Source organism: Botryllus schlosseri, chromosome 13 (assembly GCF_051294905.1).
Source record: "Botryllus schlosseri isolate E-star chromosome 13, Bs_hap1, whole genome shotgun sequence".
NCBI classification, from domain to species: domain Eukaryota; kingdom Metazoa; phylum Chordata; class Ascidiacea; order Stolidobranchia; family Styelidae; genus Botryllus; species Botryllus schlosseri.
The window spans coordinates 20,240,648-20,265,112 of NC_137248.1; the positions used below are offsets into that span (position 1 = coordinate 20,240,648).

General features: G+C 42.4%; 2 protein-coding genes across 2 annotated transcripts; both read right to left on the reverse strand.

Annotated features, from left to right (window-relative positions):
- Window positions 1-12,736: 12,736 nt before the first annotated feature.
- Window positions 12,737-13,528, reverse strand: LOC145454288 (uncharacterized). The gene has a single exon (XM_080332284.1). The coding sequence runs from the start codon at window positions 13,526-13,528 to the stop codon at window positions 12,737-12,739; it is 792 nt and encodes a 263-aa protein (XP_080188410.1).
- A 2,188-nt stretch (window positions 13,529-15,716) lies between these two features.
- LOC145454770 (uncharacterized) lies at window positions 15,717-16,899 on the reverse strand. Its single transcript, XM_080332754.1, has 2 exons — window positions 15,907-16,899; window positions 15,717-15,847 (listed from the first exon to the last, which is right to left on the reverse strand). Exons 1-2 carry the CDS (start codon window positions 16,175-16,177, stop codon window positions 15,732-15,734), a joined length of 387 nt encoding a protein of 128 aa, XP_080188880.1. The 5' UTR covers window positions 16,178-16,899; the 3' UTR covers window positions 15,717-15,731.
- Window positions 16,900-24,465: the final 7,566 nt, after the last annotated feature.

The window sequence follows — 24,465 nt, forward strand, 5'->3', positions numbered from 1 at the left end:
GAGCCCTGCACCAATAGTTACAGAAGTCAGCTTTGTCAAATTGATGTATTTGCTGGTCCTCTCCCCATGTATGCCCTGGCAGCATTTCCTCTGCACATGCACATATGTCCACTCTGATAAAATACACCCGGACAATTATTAGCTATGCAATGTTTGTGGAGTCGGTGGCTTCGTCCAATGCTAGGCCTAAGTATTCTGCGCCGCAACGCGTTTCAGAACATGCGTCAAAAGATTGTTGTTACTCTCCTGGCCACGGTTGAATTTCACAACTGGGCCGCGGGTTGAGAACCCCTGTCTTACGAGTATTTAGGAAGCTGTAAATAAAAGTTGCAAAAACTTGCCCTAATCATAATACAGCGATACTTCTACTTGAGTAGCAACCCTGCATCGCTACTTTGACCACCACTGTTCATTTTTGCAAGACATTTATGTGCGACAAAATAGAAGAGGGAGACGCAGTGGATTGAACCCAAGACCTCATGCAAGGCTTTCGTTTTTGCCACGGAGCTACGTCCCCATTCGAAGGCACGTAGAATTCGAGCCTACCAATTCAGTCCAATAGTCCCTTGTTCAATGTCCATATTCAAGTTGAATATGATCTGCGATCTCATTAAAAATCGAAAATATCGATTGCATTACAATCAAGGGGCTCGTTTCAATTAATGACGAGACCTAGTTGCTTGAAGCTAATACAGTAGGGGGAAAATCGAAAATATGCCTATCAACTGTTTCCATTACCGAAGAAGGGTATCGTATCCGACAAATGACGGAGTGCCTTAAATTTAAACGACAGTGAATGAATCAAGCGATCTATTTCCATATAGTTCAGGCACAGTCGTGCTTGGCTGGGGTTGTGGAGCTTCTATAGCAGTGGTTCTCAACAGGGGGTCTGCGTAGCGTTTTCAGGGGGTCCGCGAAACCTCTGAAATAATTTGCAAAATGATTAATAATAACCTAATCACTGGGCAGTTTTGCTTCATTACTGACATCAACAGAATGGCCGTCTGAGATTAAATATATGATTGCGCAAACTCATTTTAATTGCCAAATTGCCTACTAAGGCAAACATATATTTTCGCTGAAAATTGTATGTTGAGGATTGTGGAAAAAGTTGTTGGAGTAGTAAGATCAATCAGGGTGAATTCGAAATGTTTGCAAAATCCATTTTCTCCTGTGAAGTACAAGATACACAGAAATGACTATAGGCTGGATGTTCTATAAGTTCCTTCAGAAATATTTGGTGGTAGCCTATATATGTTTCGATCCTACCGAAAAGGTGTTGTCGGGAGCGTTATGCGTTATTAATACATTCTCCACCTCATATCTCTGCGAAAATCGATTTTCAGCACTCATTTCAGCTCATATCACATCGAAGGTGCGAATTTTCAAAACACGCGGCCACGTATTTCAAAAAATGCAGCCGCATAATTCGCTTTGAAATAATCAAAGTGTACCTAATTTATACAGAACTGATGTTATCTTCAGAAAAGTCATTTTGTTGCTCCTAATCACTAGACTACAGTTAATATTTGCACAAGACAGATGACGGTTGCTCGATAATGGAGCTCAATTTGAACTAAAACTTGTGTGTGTAGGGGGGAGGGTCCGCGGGGGCCTTGACGGTACAAAAGGGGTCCGCGAAGACAAAAAGGTTGAGAACCACCGTTCTATAGCTTCACGACATATTACGTCATAGATAACTTTGAGATGCCGATGCAGCTAACACCATGTAACAAAATTTTGCAAAAGTGTTAGTTGGCAAAAATTTTTATGCATTGTGTTTGGTGACGTCATATTTTTTGATACGATTGTTGATATACAATGTTCTTTCCAATTCTCTACTAGTTGCTGACGATTACCCTTGACGAGAGTCAGCCGAAAATATTCGGGTTCATTTCAATATGAATATACTATTCTATTGTGTTTTAGTATTCTAAACTATAATTACCAAAATACCAAAATTTTTCCTGAAGTGTCTCAAATTTTAAAGAAATGTTAATTTTTCTAATTTTTGATTTTACTCATAATTTATCCGTATTATTCACAATAATTCTTCATTGGACGTGAGAAAACGCTAATGAAAAGGATAATGTGAACAAATATAGCTTCTACTCTTGCATCAAGTAGCAATGTAAACACTTTAAAAATCGTCAGAAGTGATTTCGCTTGCGGGACTTGCGTCTGCGAAATGAGAAATCTTCTCTTGGAACCCAAATAACACCATGCAACAAAATTTTGCAAAACCTGAGAAATCTGCTGGTATTATGCACTGCAAATAATCCTCCATCATGACGCAACTTCACCACCCTAAGTGATCTTCTTTCCAAATCATATACATATCCTGCTTAAATACGTCACTTTGTTCCTCGCATACATCACCCATATTTGAAATAATAAAATCAAGGTGAAAGTGCAGGCAATGCGTTTTTAAGGACATGCCCCACTTTATTTATTTATAAATCGCGATCATTTTGTCTTTCAACTAGGCTACATTTCGAAATAACTTGAATGCTCCTGCTTCTCTCGCGGTCATTTTATTGTCAAGTGCTTTACAAAAGATTGCCAACATTCCCGCATAAGCAAGGAGAACCTGCCGCAGAAAAATATCGCGAAAAATCGTTTATGCCCTTTTCTCGACGAAGTGCATCGACACCATGGATGCGAAATGTTCCCTAGTTTCAACCTTGGAGTCAGAATTTCCGCATTTTAATTATAGTGAATCCCAACTAAGTCATCAAGTTTGTGTTGGTTCGGAATGTGTGGTTCTGGATTTATATGAGAGATGTTGAAGTCGTCATCAGAGTCATTTTCTGTATCATTAACCCCTGCCGAGTCTTCTGGAGCTTTTTTGCCTGATAGTGTGAGCAGTCAAAACTCACTGCAATACGGAACAGGCGGTAGGCTACTTAAGAGGAGATGGCATAGAAGGATTTTCAATGTGAAGTCATTTTTTTTTAGTTATTCTGAATCTTGGAATGTCACCCATACAGAAACAGTAGCAGTCATCTATAAGGTTTCGAATTCTTTAATTCTTTAATAGCAATGACATTGAATGCCGATCTCCTCTTAGACATCAATCCATATTCCATCGGCATGTCCTGCAGATTACATGAATTGCCCAGTTTTTATCTTTGTCTCCAATTTTCATGCCAAAGTAAAGGTAATATAAGTATATAAAAAAACTTACTTCTATCTATATTTTATACTCAACTTGTTTCAAACTGATATACATACCACAGATAGAGCAAAAACAATAACCAACAGGCAGATTGCATTTGTGATTTTGACATTAATGATGAGATTATATATTCTCTAGATCAGGGGTAGGCAATTATTTTCCTCCGCGGGCCAAATAAGAAAAATAAATACGTTGGCGGGCCGAGTCAAAAATTTTTGCTATATTCACCAGCGTATAATAATTTTATTTCTAAATTACATTGCTAATAAATGCTGCTGCTCGGTAAATGTGTTGATATTAGATAATGAGAAAGTGACGGTTAATTAAAAAATATCTATTCTCTGTCATGATTTGAAACCAGACATGGGGTAATCGTGATTAGTAATCGTAATCGATTACGACGATTACAGCATTTCCGAGTAATCGTAATCGCAATCGATTACATTCTTAAAAAATTCGAAGTAAACGTAATCGTAATCGACTAATTCACATATTTAATCGATTTATTTGTGAAAGAACGATTACTTTTGTATTGTGCAATTTAAAACAGGTTTCGGATAGCAAAAATGTCGGATTTTCAAACGCCTCAGCTCATATTGCGTCACAAGTATTAGCTTGGTTCTTCATTGCGTAACGAATTATCCGCACGTAGTAAATTGATATTCCATATACATGTAGTACTTACTGTGTTTGTAAAAACACCCGCTATACATTATGTCAGGTTATCAATATGCTACAGACGCCACTACCTCGCAGCAGGATAATAATTACAACTCTGCCTGGTTTCGAACAGTAACGTATGTAGGCTACTACGTATTGGTGCTTTGTTATGCTTAGGCAAACGCAGTTTGACCATTGTTGATTGGCGAGCGGTAGGCCCATTCACGTATACACGCGACAAATATTTGAAATCTTGTAGTCGTCAAATTAAACATGACAATTTCTATATCGAAGCCTTAAAAACCAACGGCTGCTGATAAAAAATCATAACCGAGCCGTTATTTTTCGTTATAACGGCAGCTCGGAATAACCGTATTAATCAAGTGGACTGTAGAGGGAAGTTTATGTTTCCTTATCATATTATCCTACGGCCCTACTTGAAACGGGCAACAATTTCTATTTCGCAATTTCATACTAATTATTTGGATCTGCCACTCATAGCCATCCGCTTACATACCATGTTAGCGTGGATTGCAGCTAAAATCAGTACCGAAACAGCATTTCGCCACCCCCTTCTCACAAATGGTGATATTGCCCCCCCCCCCCCCATAAGGCGATCAATAAAACTTCTGGCGGGCGAAGTCCCCCAGACCCCCTTTAACGACCGGGCTTTTCACAAGAACTGGAAAACACGATTCGATGCGGTGTGGAATTGTGGATTCGCTGTGTGCATGCTGTCAAATCGCCCCAAGCGCGAATATTTACAATTATAACTTCATTGTATGTTGTTAATTCGTGACCTCCTGTCTGCTATAAAGCAAAAGAGAATGGAGTCAGCCAAACGTAGCAAACGATAAGAAAACTAAACGAAAAACTTTCGTGAGACGCACCCAGAAATTGTCATTTCTACACGGGGTTTATCAATTTCCTCAGTGGGTGCCCCGGATGGCATTTGTATTGTGGGTATGAGATTGAGAAGACTATTTGTCGGAACCATTGAGCACGGCTATGGACAACGGACAAATACACAATGTTTCGGCCAAGGTAGCATGTCTTGGTGTGACGCGGCGCGGTGTCGGCGCGGCCGGCACCGAAATGCCTATTTCTGTAAATCATGCAATATGGTATATTAGGCCTATGTCATATGCAGGAAATGACGTCATGACGTCTTATATTGAAAAAAAGGCCTTCTCTCATGAGGCCTTTTCATCGCATCATTGTTGTCTTAAAGATAACTTCTAAGAAGCAAAATAAATGTAATCGTGAGTAATCGTGATTACTTTTCCAAAGTAATCGTAATCGTAATCGACTACTTGCTGATTTTGCTGTAATCGTAATCGTAATCGCGTGATTCAGAAATAATCGTAGTCGCAATCGATTACATTCATGAAGTAATCACCTCATGTCTGTTTGAAACAATTTTAAACATGATACATTTTAGCTCGCTTTAAACCCCTATCCACGTTCGTCTATTAGGCCTATAAAACAGTGATTCTCAAACTTTTTAAGCACGCCTCCCTTTATGATGGTGAAAGATTTTGATCCCTCGTATCATGATATCACAAAATGATAAAAAGTGCAACCAGAACGCTCGCAATCCCATCGGATAGTTTAATGGCATGGAAGATTATGGCTGTTGATGAGAGAATTGTTGAATACAAAAGTCCGACAATACACGGAGCAACAACTATAAGCTGGGGCTATCGCGCGGGGCGCGAAAACTTTTTTCTATAAGTTTCGGCTTCGCGCCACCATTCTGATGCTTTCACGTTTCCCAGTTCGAGAACCACTGCTTTAAAATGTATGTGCAATAGTACAAATCTTATTTTCTTGGTCGCTGCCTTCCGAGCATTGTGCAGCTTAAATATCCTTTATGTTGAGCGAAGCTTGCAGTTTTTCTGAACTTCGCCCTCCCTTGACCGAGTGTTTCGTGCTTTTGTCATAAGACCGACTTCATAATTACAATCCTTATTCTCGGCAACATGTTCGGCAAAAACTAAAAGGGCGAGTCCACCCCTGACTCCAGTATGCGAATATTCAGTTCTGTAAATTATAAACCTAAACCTTCTTTGAATTTTAGTTTTCGGCTTTCTTTTTTGGCGTGCCCGTTAATACTTTATGAGTGATAAATATAGTCTTATTGTAATCGCAAGCACTGATCACTTGTTTTACTAATTAGGGATTTGGAAACATATCACGTAACAAATTGAAACACATAGGCTATGCGTGTAGCGCAAACTTGAATTACCGCCAAATACTTTGAGAATTGATAAGTCGATTAGTGTTTAGATTTTCGGAATCAGTGTGACAGTTACATTCGATTAATATCAGTTATAATTAGGGCATGTTTTTGTTGCAGTTAAATCCGTGGAAAGTTGCATTTAATTTTGACAAAAGTTGCAGTAAAAAGTTGCATTTATTATCGCACAAAAGTTGCACTAAAGGACCACATTTTGCTCTCGGTTGACTAAAAAAGAAAAAAGGTCAACTTCCCAGTTTGACTAAAAAAAAAGTCCATTTTCCGGATCAGCTCCCGAAATACCCGTAAGAGCGTATCTTCAGTGCTGATTTAGAGTATTTCAGTCGAATTTGGCCGTTTATTTCACCAAAATCAAAATTACTTTCATGAAAAATCGAAAAAGTTGCAAAATGTTGCAAAAAGTTGCATGAAAAAAGTGGATAAAAGTTGCAAAAATTTGCACTATAAGATTCCTTCAAACAGCTTAAAACGGCATTCTACATATCTTACAGGTATTTAGGAAGCTGCTGGAAGCTGTAAAAAAAAGTTGCAAAAGTTGCAAAAACTTGCCCTAGTTATAATAAATCCTATGCTATTTACGATGGATTGCGTTATCAATAGTGAGGCTTGGCCAGTCTGTGCCTTACCTACCGTTTCGAGATTTATTTTCGAAGAATAAAAATACCAGTTTTTACTGGGAAAATGTAGCACACTGGACAAATCCCATGTAGTGAGTTCGAATAAGTGCTACCATGACGTCACGATTTTTCAATTGTGACGTAACAGCTGATTTGCATGTATGGCTCTTTGGGAGTTAAAATGGAAAAATAGGTCCAGCATGGCTCTTTGGACCAAAAAGGTTCCCGACCACTGCAGTGTAGCCAATACTGACTGACTGTGACTGAGAAGATGATTGTTACTAACAAAAAAAACTATTATGAATTGAATGATGGATCAATGTGACGTCACATGTAATATGAAATTCAATAAAGGAGCTTAAAAACATGGTGCGGGAGGTTTAAAAAGCTTAAAATGACATATTTAAACGACACTTGTGGCAAAAAATGCCGGAAACATATCAAAAAATCGGCTCAACTAAATTTTTGTTACATGGTGAATCGATCACACAGCTCATTGTTAGGCAAATCAAAGAGAACCATACAAGGAATAGTTTTATAGCTCGTCTTTTTAAATAACTCATTTGCATTTTGCGCAATACAATACAGCTCCCAGAAGCTGTAAAGAATGTTGCAAATTTTGCAAAAACTTGCCCTACTAATTAAAATAAAATAGAGCGAAATGCCAATTGTAGTCCGATTTGTGAAATGTTATTTCTGCGGTCTAATGTTAATAATTTATTTCTAATCTAAATTATTGTTTTCTTGAAATGCTTCTTTGTCCGCGGCATTTTGAAACAGTTGACTAGTCCCTCTCGCGCAGGAAAATATAGTGCCAAGCAATGTTCCCTCTAAGCTGCGCACGTGCGCAAATGCGCAGTGCTCACACGGTCTTTGCGCACAAAAAATCTGAAGTGATGACCTTTTTTTTAGTCGTTACGCACTGCTGTCCAAGGGTATGCGCAGTGAGTTGGTGAGTGTGCGCAGACTCGTCAAAAATTAAAGGGAACATTGGTGCCAAGCAGCCATCGCATTGCTTACACATGTGGTTCTTTTTAGACCGCGACCCGAATTTGAGTATTAATGGCATCTCGCGACCCAAGCCTCACACATCAAAAAGAATGCATTTTTAATATTAGTATGCTGCGCTTTTATGGACATGTATGTAGAATGCTGGTTTAAACCAGGCTGATTTAAATCAGCTCGATTTATTTCCGGTATTTCCCCTTGATTTTTTATTTTAATTCCACCGCGCTGATTTTAGTGATTTTTGCGGCTGTTTTATTCTCTGGAGAGAAGCGTGAATGTGGTTCATTATTGGACAACCATGTGCATTGTTCATATACCGGACATAGGTTTTCGCATCCAGCCATCATCAATGACACTCATAATTAGGGCGATGTTTTTGACATGTCAAAATAAGTCAAAAATTGTAAAAACTGTTTACAAAGTCAAAGAAATTTTGCAACCTGCATTTCGTTTATGTCGTCGATGTTTGCACTGTCGGAGAACTTATCATTTGACATTTTGCAGCTTGTAGCCTACTTGATCGGCCTACCGATGTCGTAAGCCATTGTCTGCTCACTGTGAATCATAAACGGTCAAATGAAACAACAAGGTTTACATGGCGTTATACTCAACGCATATCTTATATCTACTATTCTTTGCGTTCTGTAGGATTACGTGTTCCTACTACATTCTCTCCACTGAAGCGCTATGTTCAAATTGGTCTTGGATCACTGAACGGGGATTGTAAAGTCTGCTTCGCGTGAAGGCGTTTGCTGTATTTTTAAAAGGATCGCTATGAAAACGCCCAAACTATGCTCACAAAGTCAGCTTACTTTTACCAAATGTCACAATATTTACCGAGGGATCCAATTTCCTATTTTGTCAACAGTACGACATTGCGTCAAGGGATCCGTAGCGATCAGCATTGTATTATGAGCATGAGCATGCAATGGGCCTGAGAAGTCTATTAGGCAGTCAATGAGATTTCCGTTGGCAGGCTAGACTGTAGTTATTTTGCCAGCGTATGAGAAAACTTAAATTGTATACGTTTCAGGCAGAATTACAGCGTATGTAAAACTCTACTATCAATACATGACTAGACATTAAAAAATGGCTTGATTTTTCAGGAGTCGTGCTACCGAATATTCATAGTTTTGTACTACAGCGTTAATCGACACCCATTGTGCGTATAGCCTCGAATACCTGATGAAATATGGTACAGGTTATGATAGAAGCCTAAGCGTCCATATCATCAACATGCATACATCAAAATCCTATTGAATGTACCAAAATTGAGGGACGAGATCTCTTTCGCTGTATCTCAATATTGCTGTAATTTGATCTGATGATAATTTAAATAAAATGAATCAATTAGTTTTTCAATCAGTTTTTATTAATATTCTCATCATTTCAAAGCATTGCAAGACTGCGATACAATGGAAAGATATGAAAGATTCGAAACAACTTGGAGTATAGCCTTTCAGATCAGACACCCACCTTTAGCCTAGGTGAAGTAAAGAAGAGGCATGCACACAGAATGAAAAGTAATGCAGAGAATATAAGACGCAAGTGTAGGAACTCGTTTCCTACTGAGTAGTTAACTAACTACGTAACTCTCATTTCGATACTGAGAACGCCAGACAAATACAGTTACACTCAATCTGTAATCACAACAACAATAATATGAACATGAACATGCTCTCTGACTGGCACCTTTTGAGCGTGCAAGTCAGAGCGGTACGAATGTATCAGAATGTTAATATTCGAATGGTAACGCGTCAGGAATAAGCGTAATACATTTGTGAGTCACGATCGCTTGGATATAGTTTGTAGGTGTATTATGTGCAGCTACACCACCCTCCACCAGATCGTGACTAGCCTTTTCATGCTCGGAATCGAGGGGGCACGTTAATCATTCTTCCGAAGCGAGTCTTCATCTGCTTGTTGCGCGTATACGTCGTGTCATCCTGTTCACGTTGGGAGCTTTCGGGTGATCGTTGCTCATGATCTGGAGATGGTATCGAACGATCACGCAAGGGTGGTCTACCTCTTGTAGGTGGTTGCGCCGCCACGAATGGATGCTCTTTGTCAATGTAGGCTGGCTTGAGTCTGTCCGCCGAAACAAGTTCTTCGCGCAAGCCAATCCTCAGTCTGAAGACCTTCTCTCCTGGGGAGATTACCTCGTATGGTCCGTCATACGGTCTTGTCAGCGGGTGCCCATGTGCGCCTCTTCGCACGAAAACGAATTTACTGTTTGATAAGTCCGAAGTCACATGAGCTGATGTGTTTCCATGAGACGAGGTAGGGGTTGGGCGCAAACTTCCGGCAGTTTCTCGGAGGCGGTTAAGCAGTGGATTGTAGTTTGTAACGGTCTCAGGCGTGGCCATGAAATCTGCTGGCACTGCTATTGTCTCACCGTACACAAGCTCCGCCGAAGTCGACCCTAGGTCCGCTTTTGGCGTGGTTCGAAGTCCAAGTAAAACCCACGGTAGCTCGTCTACCCAGCCTGGATGCGTGCATCGAGCACGCAAGGCAGCCTTCATAGAACGGTGGAAGCGTTCCACCAGTCCGTTGGCTTGGGGATGGTACGAAGTGGTCCTGTGAAGTTTGGTGCCAAGAAGTTCACAAACTGCGTCCCATAGTCTGGAAGTGAACTGAGGCCCTCGGTCAGATCACATATCTGCCGGAACGCCAAATCTCGCCACCCAATTATACAGCAGTGCGCGGGCACATCCGGCGGCGGAAATGTCGGAAATCGGTATGGCTTCGGCCCACCTTGTGAACCTATCGACAATTGTAAGGAGATACGTGTATCCCCGCGAGTGAGGCAAGGGGCCTACGAGGTCGATGTTCAGATGACTGAAACGCCTTTCCGGAACACGAAACGTTTCAAGAGCAGTTTTCGTGTGTTGGGTGACCTTCGACTGTTGGCAGGCGATGCAAGACCTGCTCCACTGGTTCACGTCTTTTGCAAGACCCTTCCACACATACTTGGCGTTTACCAAATTCTTGGTGGTCCTAATGCCCGGATGGGACAAGGTGTGTACAGCGTCGAAAACCCGTCGTCGCCACGATGGTGGAACCACCGGCCTCGGTGTCCCAGTGCTGACGTCACAAAGCAAGGTGGACCGCCCACCGTCAAATGGAATCCTCTGTAACTCAAGGCTGGTATCGCGTAGATCAAGGTCCGTTTGTTCTCGTGCCATCGCTTGGAAATCAAGGCCGTCGTCGATACCGTAGCGTTGACGGTGGCACGCGACAGTGTGTCCGCTACCGAGTTGCTTTTCCCAGAAACGTGCCGTATATCAGTCGTGTACTCACTGATTGCGGCCAATTGTCTGGATTGCCTGGCCGACCACGGTACAGATTTCTTCGCCATAGCAAAAGTCAACGGTTTATGGTCGGTGTAGACGGTGAAGTGATGTCCTTCCAGAAAGTAGCGGAATTTTCTGATGCTCAGATGAATCGCCAGCAGTTCCCTATCAAAAGCACTGTACTTTCTTTCAGCATTATTCAGTTGACGGCTGAAGAAGGCTAACGGCTTCCAAACACTCCCCAACTTCTGTTGGAGGACGCCTCCAACAGCCACATCCGACGCGTCTACTGTTAAGGCGGTTGGCGCGTCTGTTTTAGGATGCACCAAGAGCGTGGCCTTGGCTAAAGCAGCCTTAGTAGCGTTGAAAGCCGTGGTCATGTCTGTTGACCACTGGACAGTTTGAGTCTTGGATTTACGACCTGCGGTTGCTCTGTATAGAGGCTGCATAATTTCCGCAGCACTCGGTAGAAATCTGTGGTAAAAGTTCACCATTCCATTGAATTCCATATGTTGCTTGACCGTCCGAGGCGCAGGAAAATTGCGGATTACCTCCACCTTCTCAGGAAGAGGCTTGATGCCGCTGGCTGAAACTCGATGCCCGAGGAAATCGAGCGTGGACCGGCCAAATTGACATTTGGTGGGGTTTATCACAAGCCCGTGTTCACGAAAACGGGAGAATAATGTCCGTAAGTCTGCTAAGTGCTGTTCTTGGTCTTGGCTCGCAATTAAGACGTCGTCAAGATAAACAAACACGTTTTGAAGCCCTTGACAGACAGAATCCATCAAGCGTTGGAATGTTTGTGCCGCGTTTTTCAAACCGAACGGCATTCGTAGAAATTCAAAGAGTCCGAAAGCCGTGGTGATTGCAGTCTTCGCCACGTCCTGCGGCCTGACGGGGATTTGAAAATATCCCTTCACAAGGTCGACTTTTGAAAACACCGATTTTCCATCCAAGTTGTGTGAGAAATCTTGAATGTTAGGGACCGGGTAACGATCCGGTGTCGTGGCATCGTTCAAGCGCCTATAATCGCCGCAGGGGCGGCTTTCGCCATTGGCTTTTGGAACTACATGCAGAGGAGACGCCCACTGGCTGCTGGACCTGCGTATAATCCCCAGTCTTTCCATGTTGTCAAACTCATCTTTCGCGGCTTTGAGACGGTCAGGGCGCAATCTGCGTGGGCGCGAAAAGACGGGTTGGCCGGTCGTTACGATGTGGTGTTCCACACCGTGTTTCGGCTGTTGTAGTTCAAAAGACGGTTTGGTAATCTCGCAGAATTCATCGAGAAGCTTCGAGTATACCGTATGTGGATGCTTTTCGACTACATGGAGTTGCATGTGACGAGACCATGACAGGTGGCCTACGACAGCTGTAAGGCATGTAGAAGCTTCAAGGAGCCGTCGCCCACCTATGTCAACTAGGAGGCTATGCCGCAAAAGGAAATCTGCTCCGAGAATGGGACGAGAAACGTCCGCGAGGACAAACCGGCACTCGTACGTTTTGGTACCGATGTGCAGTATTTCCGTTCTGTATCCATAAGTCTTGATCTCTGAGCCATTTGCTGCTACCAGAAGGGGACCGGTATTGCGAGAGAGGCGATCAGAGCGTAGAGCGGGAAGGATGCTAACCTGGGCTCCTGTGTCTCCCAGGAACCCGCGGCCGGATTTGGCATCGTTGATGATCAAGAGGCAGCTACGAATTCCACCAACCGCGTCAGCCTCTAACCGCGATCGGCGTCGTCATTTCCCTGTCGGGTCTTTCTGCGACGGGCGTAGCGCACCGTGTGCGGTGCCGAAGATTCACTTTTCTGCTTAGACACCAACTGGGCAAATGTGCACCCTTGTTTGCAGTTCGTAGCCTTCATACCGAAAGTTTTGTGGTAGTGACAAATGAAAACTCCGGTTGCGCTGTCTACTTCTGCCTGTGGGGCGATATCCTGCGCGTCGTGGCGTAGGGCGCTCACGTTGACTGTCTGAGTTGCGAAAAACACTCTATCCGCAACTTCGGCCAGTTTTTCAACATCTGTTTCTGCGGATGTGGCCAGCGCTGTTCGCACTGCAGCAGGTAGCTGGGCCAACCAGAACGCTCGCAGTAATGTCTCTTGACTGCCACCTAGCGCACGCGTGTGTCTCAACAAACCAGACGGCTTTCTGTCTCCTAAGCCGGCTATGTTAAGAAGTTCAGAGTCCTTAACTTCTTGTGGCTTGCCATATACTTTGATTAGCGCGCTTTTGATAGCAGGGTACTTTTCTGTTGCTGGCGGTTCAGTAAGCAGAGAGGAAATTTCGCTAGCAGTGGCGTTATCCAACACCGAAACCACATCGTTAAATTTCGTATCATCGCGAGTGATGCCTGCAGCCTCGAACTGAGCTTCAGCTCTAGCGAACCACAAAGTAGGGTTGTCAGTCCAGAGTGACGGAAGTTTAACGCTTACCGCATTAGCTGACGAAGGGATGACGAGTTTCTTCAGTGCGTCGGTCAATCCTTGCATAGCGGCGGTACCGGTATCCATGTTGGAAAGCGTCCGTATAATCCTGGCTGTGCACAATACTTGCGGTCTTCTGGAGTCTTCCAGGTAGTTCGGGGTCACCAATGTAGGAACTCGTTTCCTACTGAGTAGTTAACTAACTACGTAACTCTCATTTCGATACTGAGAACGCCAGACAGAGTATGACTGGAGTGACGACTCGATTGTTCTCCCATTGTTAGCCGGCAGAATGGTCACGGTCAGATGGATCCACCCAAAACAGGATCGCTCAGTGCTTGTTTCAATGGCGTTCAAGGCGATTCGTCGTGTATTTCTTGAAGTTGCGTCGGAATTAGTTAGACAGCTCAACATTTAGGTAGCGGTGGCGAGTCGTTATGACTAGTGAATAATACTGTGTAGCCGATGTTACATTTCTCACGAGATTAATGTGATATTGTGGCTTTGATCCTTTGTAGAGTCTGCTACGTATATGAATATAATGACAGAAGGTATAGATTCTATATAGAATATCTGGTCCGTGTGCATTGGCTATTGTGAGATGAATTCATGGAAAGAAAGACTGAAGAATACTACAAAGTGAACAAGTGGAAAGATCTTGAACTATACCGATATGCATTTCACGATATCGTTGATTGAAAATATGTCCTATATTAACTGCAGAAACTCGAGTATGAATATAACAAATAATATTGCAACTGTCTTGTAGTCTTATATAATGCCTGTCCGATAACCGCAGAAACTGAGTATGACTAGCAGGACCGTAACTGCCGCACCCCAAACCCCCCGATTGGGGGGGGAGAGCTCGAAGGGGGCCCAAAATTATTTCGCGAATTAGCATAAATTATTGAGTATTTTTCAAAAATTTATGCAACTTTTTCAAAAAATTTTCGCGCTGCGTGTAATTTCAATTTGCCAACTTTCTTAGTTATTTGGTAGCCTACTCTTCCCCAAGACAAAATACGCAAGATTTATCGAAATGGACATATCGGCGAGACATTTAAAGTTTTAGAACATGTAACATGCGACTCCAAGAAGTGTGCCAGAACGATCGGCAGCGAGAAAACCTGGGCCAAAAAGGACTGTCCGCTTACGCTGACCGAAAACTTTGTTATATATGCAAAATGCATAGGCTATAGGTTTAATTTTCCATAGGCGCCTAAATGACTGGCGCCGAATGTTCCTGTCTTGGCAATCTGAACCTCAGAAGACAAATACCATAATCCGCAGGGACAAATTGTATGCCCATTGCCCATAAAGAAATACCAATTTGAAATCACGTGCGTCGTTAGTCTAGTACATTTGGGCGATTCTGTATTTTTTGATATAACGGACAGGAGATCACGAAATGACATCATCAAACGAAGTCATACCAACGGGGCCGCCCGCCCGAATATGTTTAATTATTATTTATGGGCCCTACAGTTTCCAAGCCACCTCATTCAGCTCTACCGGTAAATCTGACAACGTGAACAAGAAATTGATAGCAATATATATGCAATTCCCAATATTATTGACCGATTTTATCATGAATTATCGAATATTTTCGCGCTTCGCGCTGGCTCACTGAACTGTGGCCCTTATTTCGTGACAAAAGCGAACAACGTGATGGGGGGGGCGGCTTATCACCCTATGGGGGCCTGTGACAAAAGCGAACAACGTGATGGGGGGGGGCGGCTTATCACCCTATGGGAGCCCAAGACCCAAGTTTTATTGGGGGGGGGCTGGCCAAGTGCTGTTTCGTTCCTGCGAACGGGTATACACCCGAAGATGTTCAATTATTATTGAGGGCTCCTACCATTTCAAACACACCTCACTCAGGTCTACCGTTGAATCTGATTACGTGGGCAGAGAGAGGATAAAAATTGATAACAATATATATTCAATTCCCGATCATATTGACCGGTTAAATCATGAATTTTGAAATTTTTTGCGCTTTGCGCGTGTGGACGACCAAAGCTGCCCCACTAAACGGACGGTGAACACAGATGATGAGTAGCGGTACACAGCGTATAGCCAATGGGGGGTCTGGGGGGCGAGGCCCCCAGAAGTTCGGTTTATCACCCTATGAGGGGCCCATGACCAACGTTTTTTTTGGGGGGGGGCTGACGAAGTGCGGTTACGGCCCTGATGACTAGAACAAGAGCCTTGTGTAACATAAAAGCGGAGAACCATGCCATGAAACTGTTCAGACAGGCTCTTCGATCCACCGACTTTCTTCTGCATCAGTTTAATGAGGTTTCCCGATGGCGCTGCAGTCTGCAGATGTTAGGCATGTGGCAATTGCTTCGTTAGCTTGCTTAGAAATGGCTCCCAAAAGCACTCCACCAATATATTCAAGTATGTCTAAAAACATGTCAAAGTTTTTCCATGGAAAGGCAAAGTATAAAAGGCTATTTACTTACCAGATTCCTTGCTGTTGACTCCTCCAATCTCTGTGATTGGATCCTGTTCTTTACCGCACACGAGAGAATCAAACATCTTCAAAAGTAATGCTGAAGCTGGCAATTGCGGCAAACCCAGCAACTTGTTAGCTTGGTGACAGATATTAGAATAATGTTGATAAAATCCGTCAACACCAAGTTTGCAATAGTCAGAATGGAGTTGTTTCACCAATGGAACAGCTTTGATCACGTCTAGTTCCTCACGTCTAGGTCCTCGAATGATGGGGCACATTGAAAGTATTTTATTTTGGTATTTACACAAGCCCTCTTCAAAACAGCAATTACAGCATCCTCAGATATATCCCAAGTACTGGTGGGAACTTCATGATTTTTGTAATGTTTTTTTCAGAGCTTTCACAGTCGGAAAGGATGCTTCGCATTCCTCATAAATCACACCTTTCCAGTTATCGAGTCCTTCGAAACATTCTTCAATTTCCATTTCAGTCAGTCCCTCCCAGTCATCCCAAAGTGATGCAGCTGAATCAGTCATGATGCCGATTTCCATCCGTGACGAAATATGATCTAAATCTGGCGAAAAATATAACAGAGGCTACACGGTATTATTCACTAGTCATAACGACTCGCCACCGCTGCCTAAATGTTGAACTGTCCAACTAATTCCGACGTAACTTCAAGAAATACACGAAGAATCGCCTTGAACGCCATTGAAACAAGCACTGAGCGATCCTGTTTTGGGTGGATCCATCTGACCGTGACCATTCTGCCGGCTAACAATGGGAGAACAATCGAGTCGTCACTCCAGTCATACTCTATAGTTACACTATAGAGTATGACTGGAGTGACGACTCGATTGTTCTCCCATTGTTAGCCGGCAGAATGGTCACGGTCAGATGGATCCACCCAAAACAGGATAGCTCAGTGCTTGTTTCAATGGCGTACAAGGCGATTCGTCGTGTATTTCTTGAAGTTGCGTCGGAATTAGTTAGACAGTTCAACATTTAGGTAGGGGAGATGTGGTACCGATGGATCACTGGGACCGAAAATACTTTAGAAATTCTCCATGATAATTCCATGATTTCACTCCGTGAATTTGTCTACAATTGCATGCTGGCAGAATCTTTCCTCACATGCAAAAAAATTCGACCCGCGTGAGTTATGGGGTCTGTGACGAATGATTTACGTTTTAGGGGGTGTAAAGTAAATTTCGATCGACATTTGCATTTTTCTATATCATCTTTCAGACTAACAAACCCGCCATAATTTTTGATGTGAAGTATAGGGCTTGTATCAGGCTATATATTGGCACATATTTTTTTATTCAATACCATCCTCTAGTGGACTATTTTCAAGTCAATTACAATATTTATGGGTGGGGGACCTATGGTACCATGGCAAAATCAAGCAAAATAGATGGACCAACTAATCACTTAGCAACAGAAACTCGCCTACATATATATAGGCTGTAAATCATAGTTACCTGTGGTGTTTTATCGCTATTACGAGGTATTTTGAAGTCAAAATGTCGATTTGCGGGTAATATGTATGTGGTATTAATTTTGTAAATTTTAGCGTAAATTAAAACAAGATTTTATGCCAACATTTGAGTTGATATAATCTATTTTATTCTTGAAGGTCGCGACGAAACATTCTTCATTGACTTGCGGTAGCTTAGCTTATAGTACACAACAAAACAAGTAAACTAATTTGAATTTTTGAGCGTGTGTCTCATAGGTCCCATGGTCGTGTGCCTTCGGACCCACCGGGTGGGGACCGATGACACGTTCGAGCAACAAATTTTAAACGTTCATAAATATTTTTTGAAAAGACGGATATTCATGTAAATGTCTGCAATAGGTAGAGCTTGTATCGAAGTGTTGAGACAGCAAAAGATCTGCTATTCTCGGCTGAAGATTTGAGGGCCAGAGATCATTTTGCAATTTTTGATCCATCGGTACCACATCTCCCCTACCGCTGGCGAGTCGTTATGACTAGTGAATAATACTGTGTAGCCTATGTTACATTTCTCATGAGATTGATGTGATATTGTGGCTTTGATCCTTTGTAGAGTTTACTATACGTATATGAATATAATGACAGAAGGTATAGAATATCTGGTTCGTGTGCATTGGCTATTGGGAGATGAATTAATGGAAAGAAAGACTGAAGAATACTACAAAGTGAACAAGTGAACAAGATCTTGAACTATAACGATATGCAATTCACAATATTGTTGATTGAAAAAATGTCCTATATTTACTGCAGAAACTCGAGTATGAATATAACAAATAATATTGCAACTGTCTTGTAGTCTTATATAATGTCTGTCCGATAACCGCAGAAACTTGAGTATGACTAGCAGGACCGTAACTGCCTCACCCCAAACCCCCCAATTGGGGGGGGGCGATCCCGAAGGGGGCCCAAAATTATTTCGCGAATTAGCATAAATTATTGAGTATTTTTCAAAAATTTATGCAACTTTTTCAAAAAAATTTCACGCTGCGTGTGATTTCAAGTTGCCAACTTTCTTGGTTATTTGGTAGCCTACTCTTCACCTAGACAAAATACGCAAGATTTATTGAAATGGACATATCGGCGAGACATTTCAAGTTTTAGAACATGTAACATGCGACTCCAAGAAGTGTGCCAGAACGATCGGCAGCGAGAAAACCTGGGCAAAAAAGGACTGCCCGCTTACGCTGACCGAAAACTTCGTTATACATGCAAAATGCATATAGGTTTAATTTTCCATAGGTGCCTAAATGACTGGCGCCGAATGTTCCTGTCTTGGCAATCCGAGCCTCAGAAGACAAATACCATTACGCAGGGAAAAATTGTATGCCCGTGAAGAAGTACCAATTTGAAATCTCGTGCGTCGTTAGTCTAGTACATTTGGGCAATTCTGTATTTTTTGATATAACAGACAGGAGATCACGAAATGACATCATGTAACGAAGTCATACCAATGGGGCCGCCCGCCCGAATATGTTTAATTATTATTTACGGGCCCTACAGTTTCCAAGCCACCTCGTTCAGCTCTACCGGTAAATCTGACAACGTGAACAGAGAGAACAAGAAATTGATAGCAATATATATGCAATTCCCAATATTATTGACCGATTTTATCATGACATATCGAATATTTTCGCGCTTCGCGCTGGCTCACTAAACGGTGGCCCTTATTTTGTGGCAAAGGCGAACAACGTGATGGGGGGGGGGGGGGGGGGTTATCACCCTATGGGAGCCCAAGACCTAAGTTTTATAAGGGGGGCCTGGCCAAGTGCTGTTTCGTTCCTGCGAACGGGTCTACGCCTGAAGATGTTCAATTATTATTGAGGGGTCCTACCATTTCAAACACACCTCACTCAGGTCTACCATTAAATCTGATTACGTGGGCAGAGAGAGGATAAAAATTGATAACAATATATATTCAATTCCCGATCATATTGACCGATTAAATCATGAATTTTGAAATTTTTTGCGCTTCGCGTGTGTGGACGCCCAAAGCTGCCCCACTAAACGGACGGTGAACACAGAAGATGAGTAGCGGTACACAGCGTATAGCCAATGGGGGGGCTGGGGGGGGGTGAAGCCCCCTAGAAGTTCGGTTTATCACCCTATGAGGGGGCCATGACCAACGTTTTGGGGGGGGCTGACGAAGTGTTGTTACGGCCCTGATGACTAGAACAAGAGCCTTGTGTAATGTTAATGTTCTGCTTGAGCTCGACTCACAATTGCCAGAGCTTACTCCTTGAAAGTGTGCAAAATCGCACTTGAAGGGAACTCGTTGTCATTGCCAAGAACACGGGAAGACGTCTGCCGGTCGACATTAGTAGTAAGCCAATGCACCACGTCAAGGTTTCGACCAACGCATTGGTTTCCTTTTTTAGGTAGGGAACCTCAATGTGGATAGGCAGCATTTGCCACAGAGAGAAAAAACTACCATACTAATAGAGCATATTGTTCATTTTTTTTTCAAGCCATCTCGCAAACTTTTGGAAAATTTGGAGGACTTTTTTGCTTCTCATGCAATCCAAACTTTGCAAAATTGTGAGACAAGATGTTATTCAAGTGTCTCATTGCCTTGTCCATGGCATCCTCAACCTCATTTAGGTCTGAGCCGGATTGAAGTGACACAGTATGAATTAATTTGTTAAAGAATGGATCACAGTGAATTGCGTCAAGTACCCTAAAAAAATTGATCTTTTTCAGGGGTTTTGCCATTTCTTTACTGTGGATAACATAAAAGCGGAGAACCATGCCATGAAACTGTTCAGACAGGCTCTTCAATCCACCGACTTTTTTCTGCATCACTTTAATGAGGTTTCCGATGGCGCTGCAGATGTTAGGCATGTGGCAATTGCTTCGTTAGCTTGCTTAGAAATGGCTCCCAAAAGCACTCCACCAATATATTCAAGTATGTCTAAAAACATGTCAAAGTTTTTCCATGGAAAGGCAAAGTATCAAAGGCTATTTACTTACCAGATTCCTTGCTGTTGACTCCTTTAATCTCTGTGATTGGATCCTGTTCTTTACCGAACACGAGAGAATCAAACATCTTCAAAAGTAGCCTAATGCTGAAGCTGGCAATTGCGGCAAACCCAGCAACTTGTTAGCTTGGTGACAGATATTGGAATAATGTTGATAAAATCCGTCAACACCAAGTTTGCAATATTCAGAATAGAGTTGTTTCACCAATGGAACAGCTTTGGTCACGTCTAGCTCCTCGAATGATGGGGCGCATTCAAAGTATTGTTTGGTATTTACACAAACCCTCTTCAAAACAGCAATTACAGCATCCTCAGATATATCCCAAGTACTGGTGGGAACTTAATGATTTTTGTAATGTTTTTTCAGAGCTTTCACAGTCGGAAAGGATGCTTCGCATTCCTCACAAATCACACCTTTCCAGTTATCGAGTCCTTCGAAACATTCTTTAATTTCCATTTCAGTCAGTCCCTCCCAGTCATCCCAAAGTGATGCAGCTGAATCAGTCATGATACCGATTTCTCCGTGACGAAATATGATCTAAATCTGGCGAAAAATATAACAGAGGCTACACGGTATTATTCACTAGTCATAACGACTCGCCACCGCTACCTAAATGTTGAACTGTCTAACTAATTCCGACGCAACTTCAAGAAATACACGAAGAATCGCCTTGAACGCCATTGAAACAAGCACTGAGCTATCCTGTTTTGGGTGGATCCATCTGACCGTGACCATTCTGCCGGCTAACAATGGGAGAACAATCGAGTCGTCACTCCAGTCATACTCTATAGTTACACTCAATCTGTAATCACAACAACAATAATATGAACATGCTCTCTGACTGGCACCTTTTGAGCGTGCAAGTCAGAGCGGTACGAATGTATCAGAATGTTAATATTCGAATGGTAACGCGTCAGGAATAAGCGTAATACATTTGTGAGTCACGATCGCTTGGATATAGTTTGTAGGTGTATTATGTGCAGCTACACAAGCGACAAAATGAGGTGGCATGTGGCGGAGGGCGAGGTCGATGTTGGGTCGTGGCCCGGTAATCCTGAAGGCTGGCTAGTATTCATTTAGAACAGGGGAGGGCAACTTCTCCAGTCGGCGAGCCGGATGTAGGAAAATCAAGTAGTTGGCTGGTCTGAATCCGGAATCTATACATTTTTCGTGTATTTATACACCTATACAATGAATAAATCATATTTGAAGTACATTTTAAGTTGAAAGCATAGAGGGCAGAAACAGTATTTAATGAAATATTATTACCGTATTCTATACTTGAAGACTTGTTGAAGTCAATGAGATCTGTGGTCGATCAAATTTGTCGATTAGTTCTTTGAACTCTTTGAACTGCATATGAGCATCAGTTAGATTGGAACGCAGTTTGTCTGTTCATTTTCATGGTCGAAAATGTTAGCTCGCAAATGTATGTGGATCCAAACAGAAAAACTAGTTTCATGGCCATCTTTCTCCGGCCGCGAGCTACATTATCATGTATGACCAGAAACTCTCGGCGGGCCGCTCAAAATCCCTTCGCGGGCCGGATCCAGCCCGCGGGCCGTATGTTGCTCCCTCCTGATTTAGCAGAAATTGCTTGTATTTCGACTTGAATGCGGACATGCTTGACGATTGTCGGATAGCCGGCGAGATGCTGTTCCACAATTGGGGTCCGGCATACTTGATAGAGCAATGCGTGTTCTTGTATTCCGTCCTGATGACTGACTGACTGACATGACTTGATCAGTTAATAAAATATATTGTAAGCTATTTTAATTGAACAGAATAAACGTGGTAGTTTTTAACTACCGCAATATGCATAAGCTACTTGCATCGATTCTAACCTATGCATATATATATATCGAAAAGTATAGCGACGACGGGGTGGAACTCGACTAATATTGTAGAGGAGCAAGGTGCGTTCAACTAAGCTTAAGAGAAAGAATGGCAGCAACTATTTTCACAGGGATATAAATCCCTGTATTTTCATAACTGATTCCAGTCTCGTTTTTTTCGATCATCACGAATGTAATTTCATCTACTGCCGATTCAGACACATTTAAATCTTACGGATGCGAACTTCAAAAGTGTCACAACTACTACCCTGGTGAAAGCTTAACTGTCACCGCTTCATCATCATTTCATTTCCGCACGTCTCCTCAAATCAAAACGATTTCTTTCCAGAGGATGATAGCTGCCCAGATGAAGAAGTAATCCCCTGCAATAATACTATCAGTACCAACAATACCATCTTGCGGTATGAGCGCGGAAATTTAACTCATTGTTTAATTTTTTTTTCTATTTTCCTTTAACTAAACATTTCTTTACAGCCAGACTGTTCAGAGTCAAGTGTACCTGTTTGATGCTGGTGTGATCAGACTAGATGACCTTCACGGTCTTATCGATCATTCCTATCTAATACCGAATACTGTGCACGCATATTTTCTGTACCACCATCACTGCCGTTTGTTATGTATTTTGGTTCGATTAAAATAAAGACTCTCTCTCTCTCTCTCTCTCATATCACCCATTACATACCGAGCAAGGTAAGTAGGCTATGTGTGGATGTATACACATGCTATTCTGTGTATAACCAGCATCCCAAAACCGTAAACTGAAGGCTATAGTTAGAGGTGAGCGATAGAGTCGTTTTCTGCTCCTGAACCGATCTCGCGATACGGTATTAATTAATTCTGATCCAGCTTTCCAACCGTTTCACAATATAGCTCGGTTAAGTGCGTGGGGTTACGGGTTAGACGTGTACCGCCACGCTACATCAGTGCTCTTCAAGTTTTTTCGTCGTGGTACACCCGTTTAACGTTTGCTCAGCCTTATACGGGGGTGTTCAACCTTATTCCTACGGCCGCATTCCAGCCGTATCGGCAACATATCGCACCGCGGAGAGCCCTCGCGAGGTTCTGTGCCATCTCTGTTTTCTTCTTCTATTTTCTAAGTGTAGAAGTAGAACATCCCCACAGGAGTACTATGCACCCAAATTGCGAGTATTATTGTTAGGAAAAAAGTACCTGGGATTCATTTGATATTCGCGAAAATAATTTCAACCTCATGAATGAATTTCTTCGATAATGTTGGCCTACGTGATCAAATTAATGAGTAGATTTGATTGAGGGGCTGGCTTCGAAACTTTTGGTCACAAAATTAATGATGATGCATCCTCTATAGTACTGTTAATCACTTTTCTCCATGTTGTTATTTCTTGACCTCCCATCAGGATTGTCGGTATAGCCAAAATATATTGGAATCACTCAAATATACTAGGAAAACCGTTATTCGTGAGACGCATCAATTTCTTGTGCGTTTCGCATTCGTACGGTGGGGCTCAGATTGCAAGGACACTATTAATATTAAAAACGGATAAATCCAAGTTACCCGAGACCGTGCTGACCATGGAGAATTTTTTAAAGTCGACTTAAAGGATTTGAGAACCAATTCAAATTGCATATTAACGGCCCCCAACACACGCTAACATAAATATGTGCGGATGGCCGTTTAATTATAAACGGATTTGCGGCTGCATGCGTCCACAGTAGGGCGGAGCATTGACCGGAGCGGGATTGGATGTCCAGCCGGACTTCTCATTTTTGGCCGGAACCGGTTCAGAGCCGGTTCAGTACTTTTTCTGATATGGCCGGAGCCGGATCAGTAGTTTATGGGGCAGCCTTACCCTCTTCCACCAATAGTTAAATTCAATCAAGAGTTGAAGTGAAACGTTCATGGAAATAATCCACATGCTAAGTCCAAGTTGGCATAAATACTGCAGATAGGGGTTATGCTTGATCTTCGAGTTTTTAAATGTCTGTTTGCATTGTGTCAATAATTATTCAATACTATCCTGAGAGTGAATAACTACTATCGGGGTTTTTCGGACCTGATCACGGTACACGTCCAGAATCCGGCTTTTGAGTCGAACCGGAGTCGGACCAGATTTTTAAAAAACGGGATCGGAGTAGGACCAGAGAATTTGTCGATCTGCTCCGTACTAGTCTATAGGCGGGCCACCCCTGGCCTAATCGAAATAAGAATGAGCAAAGCTGCAATGTATAGTAAATG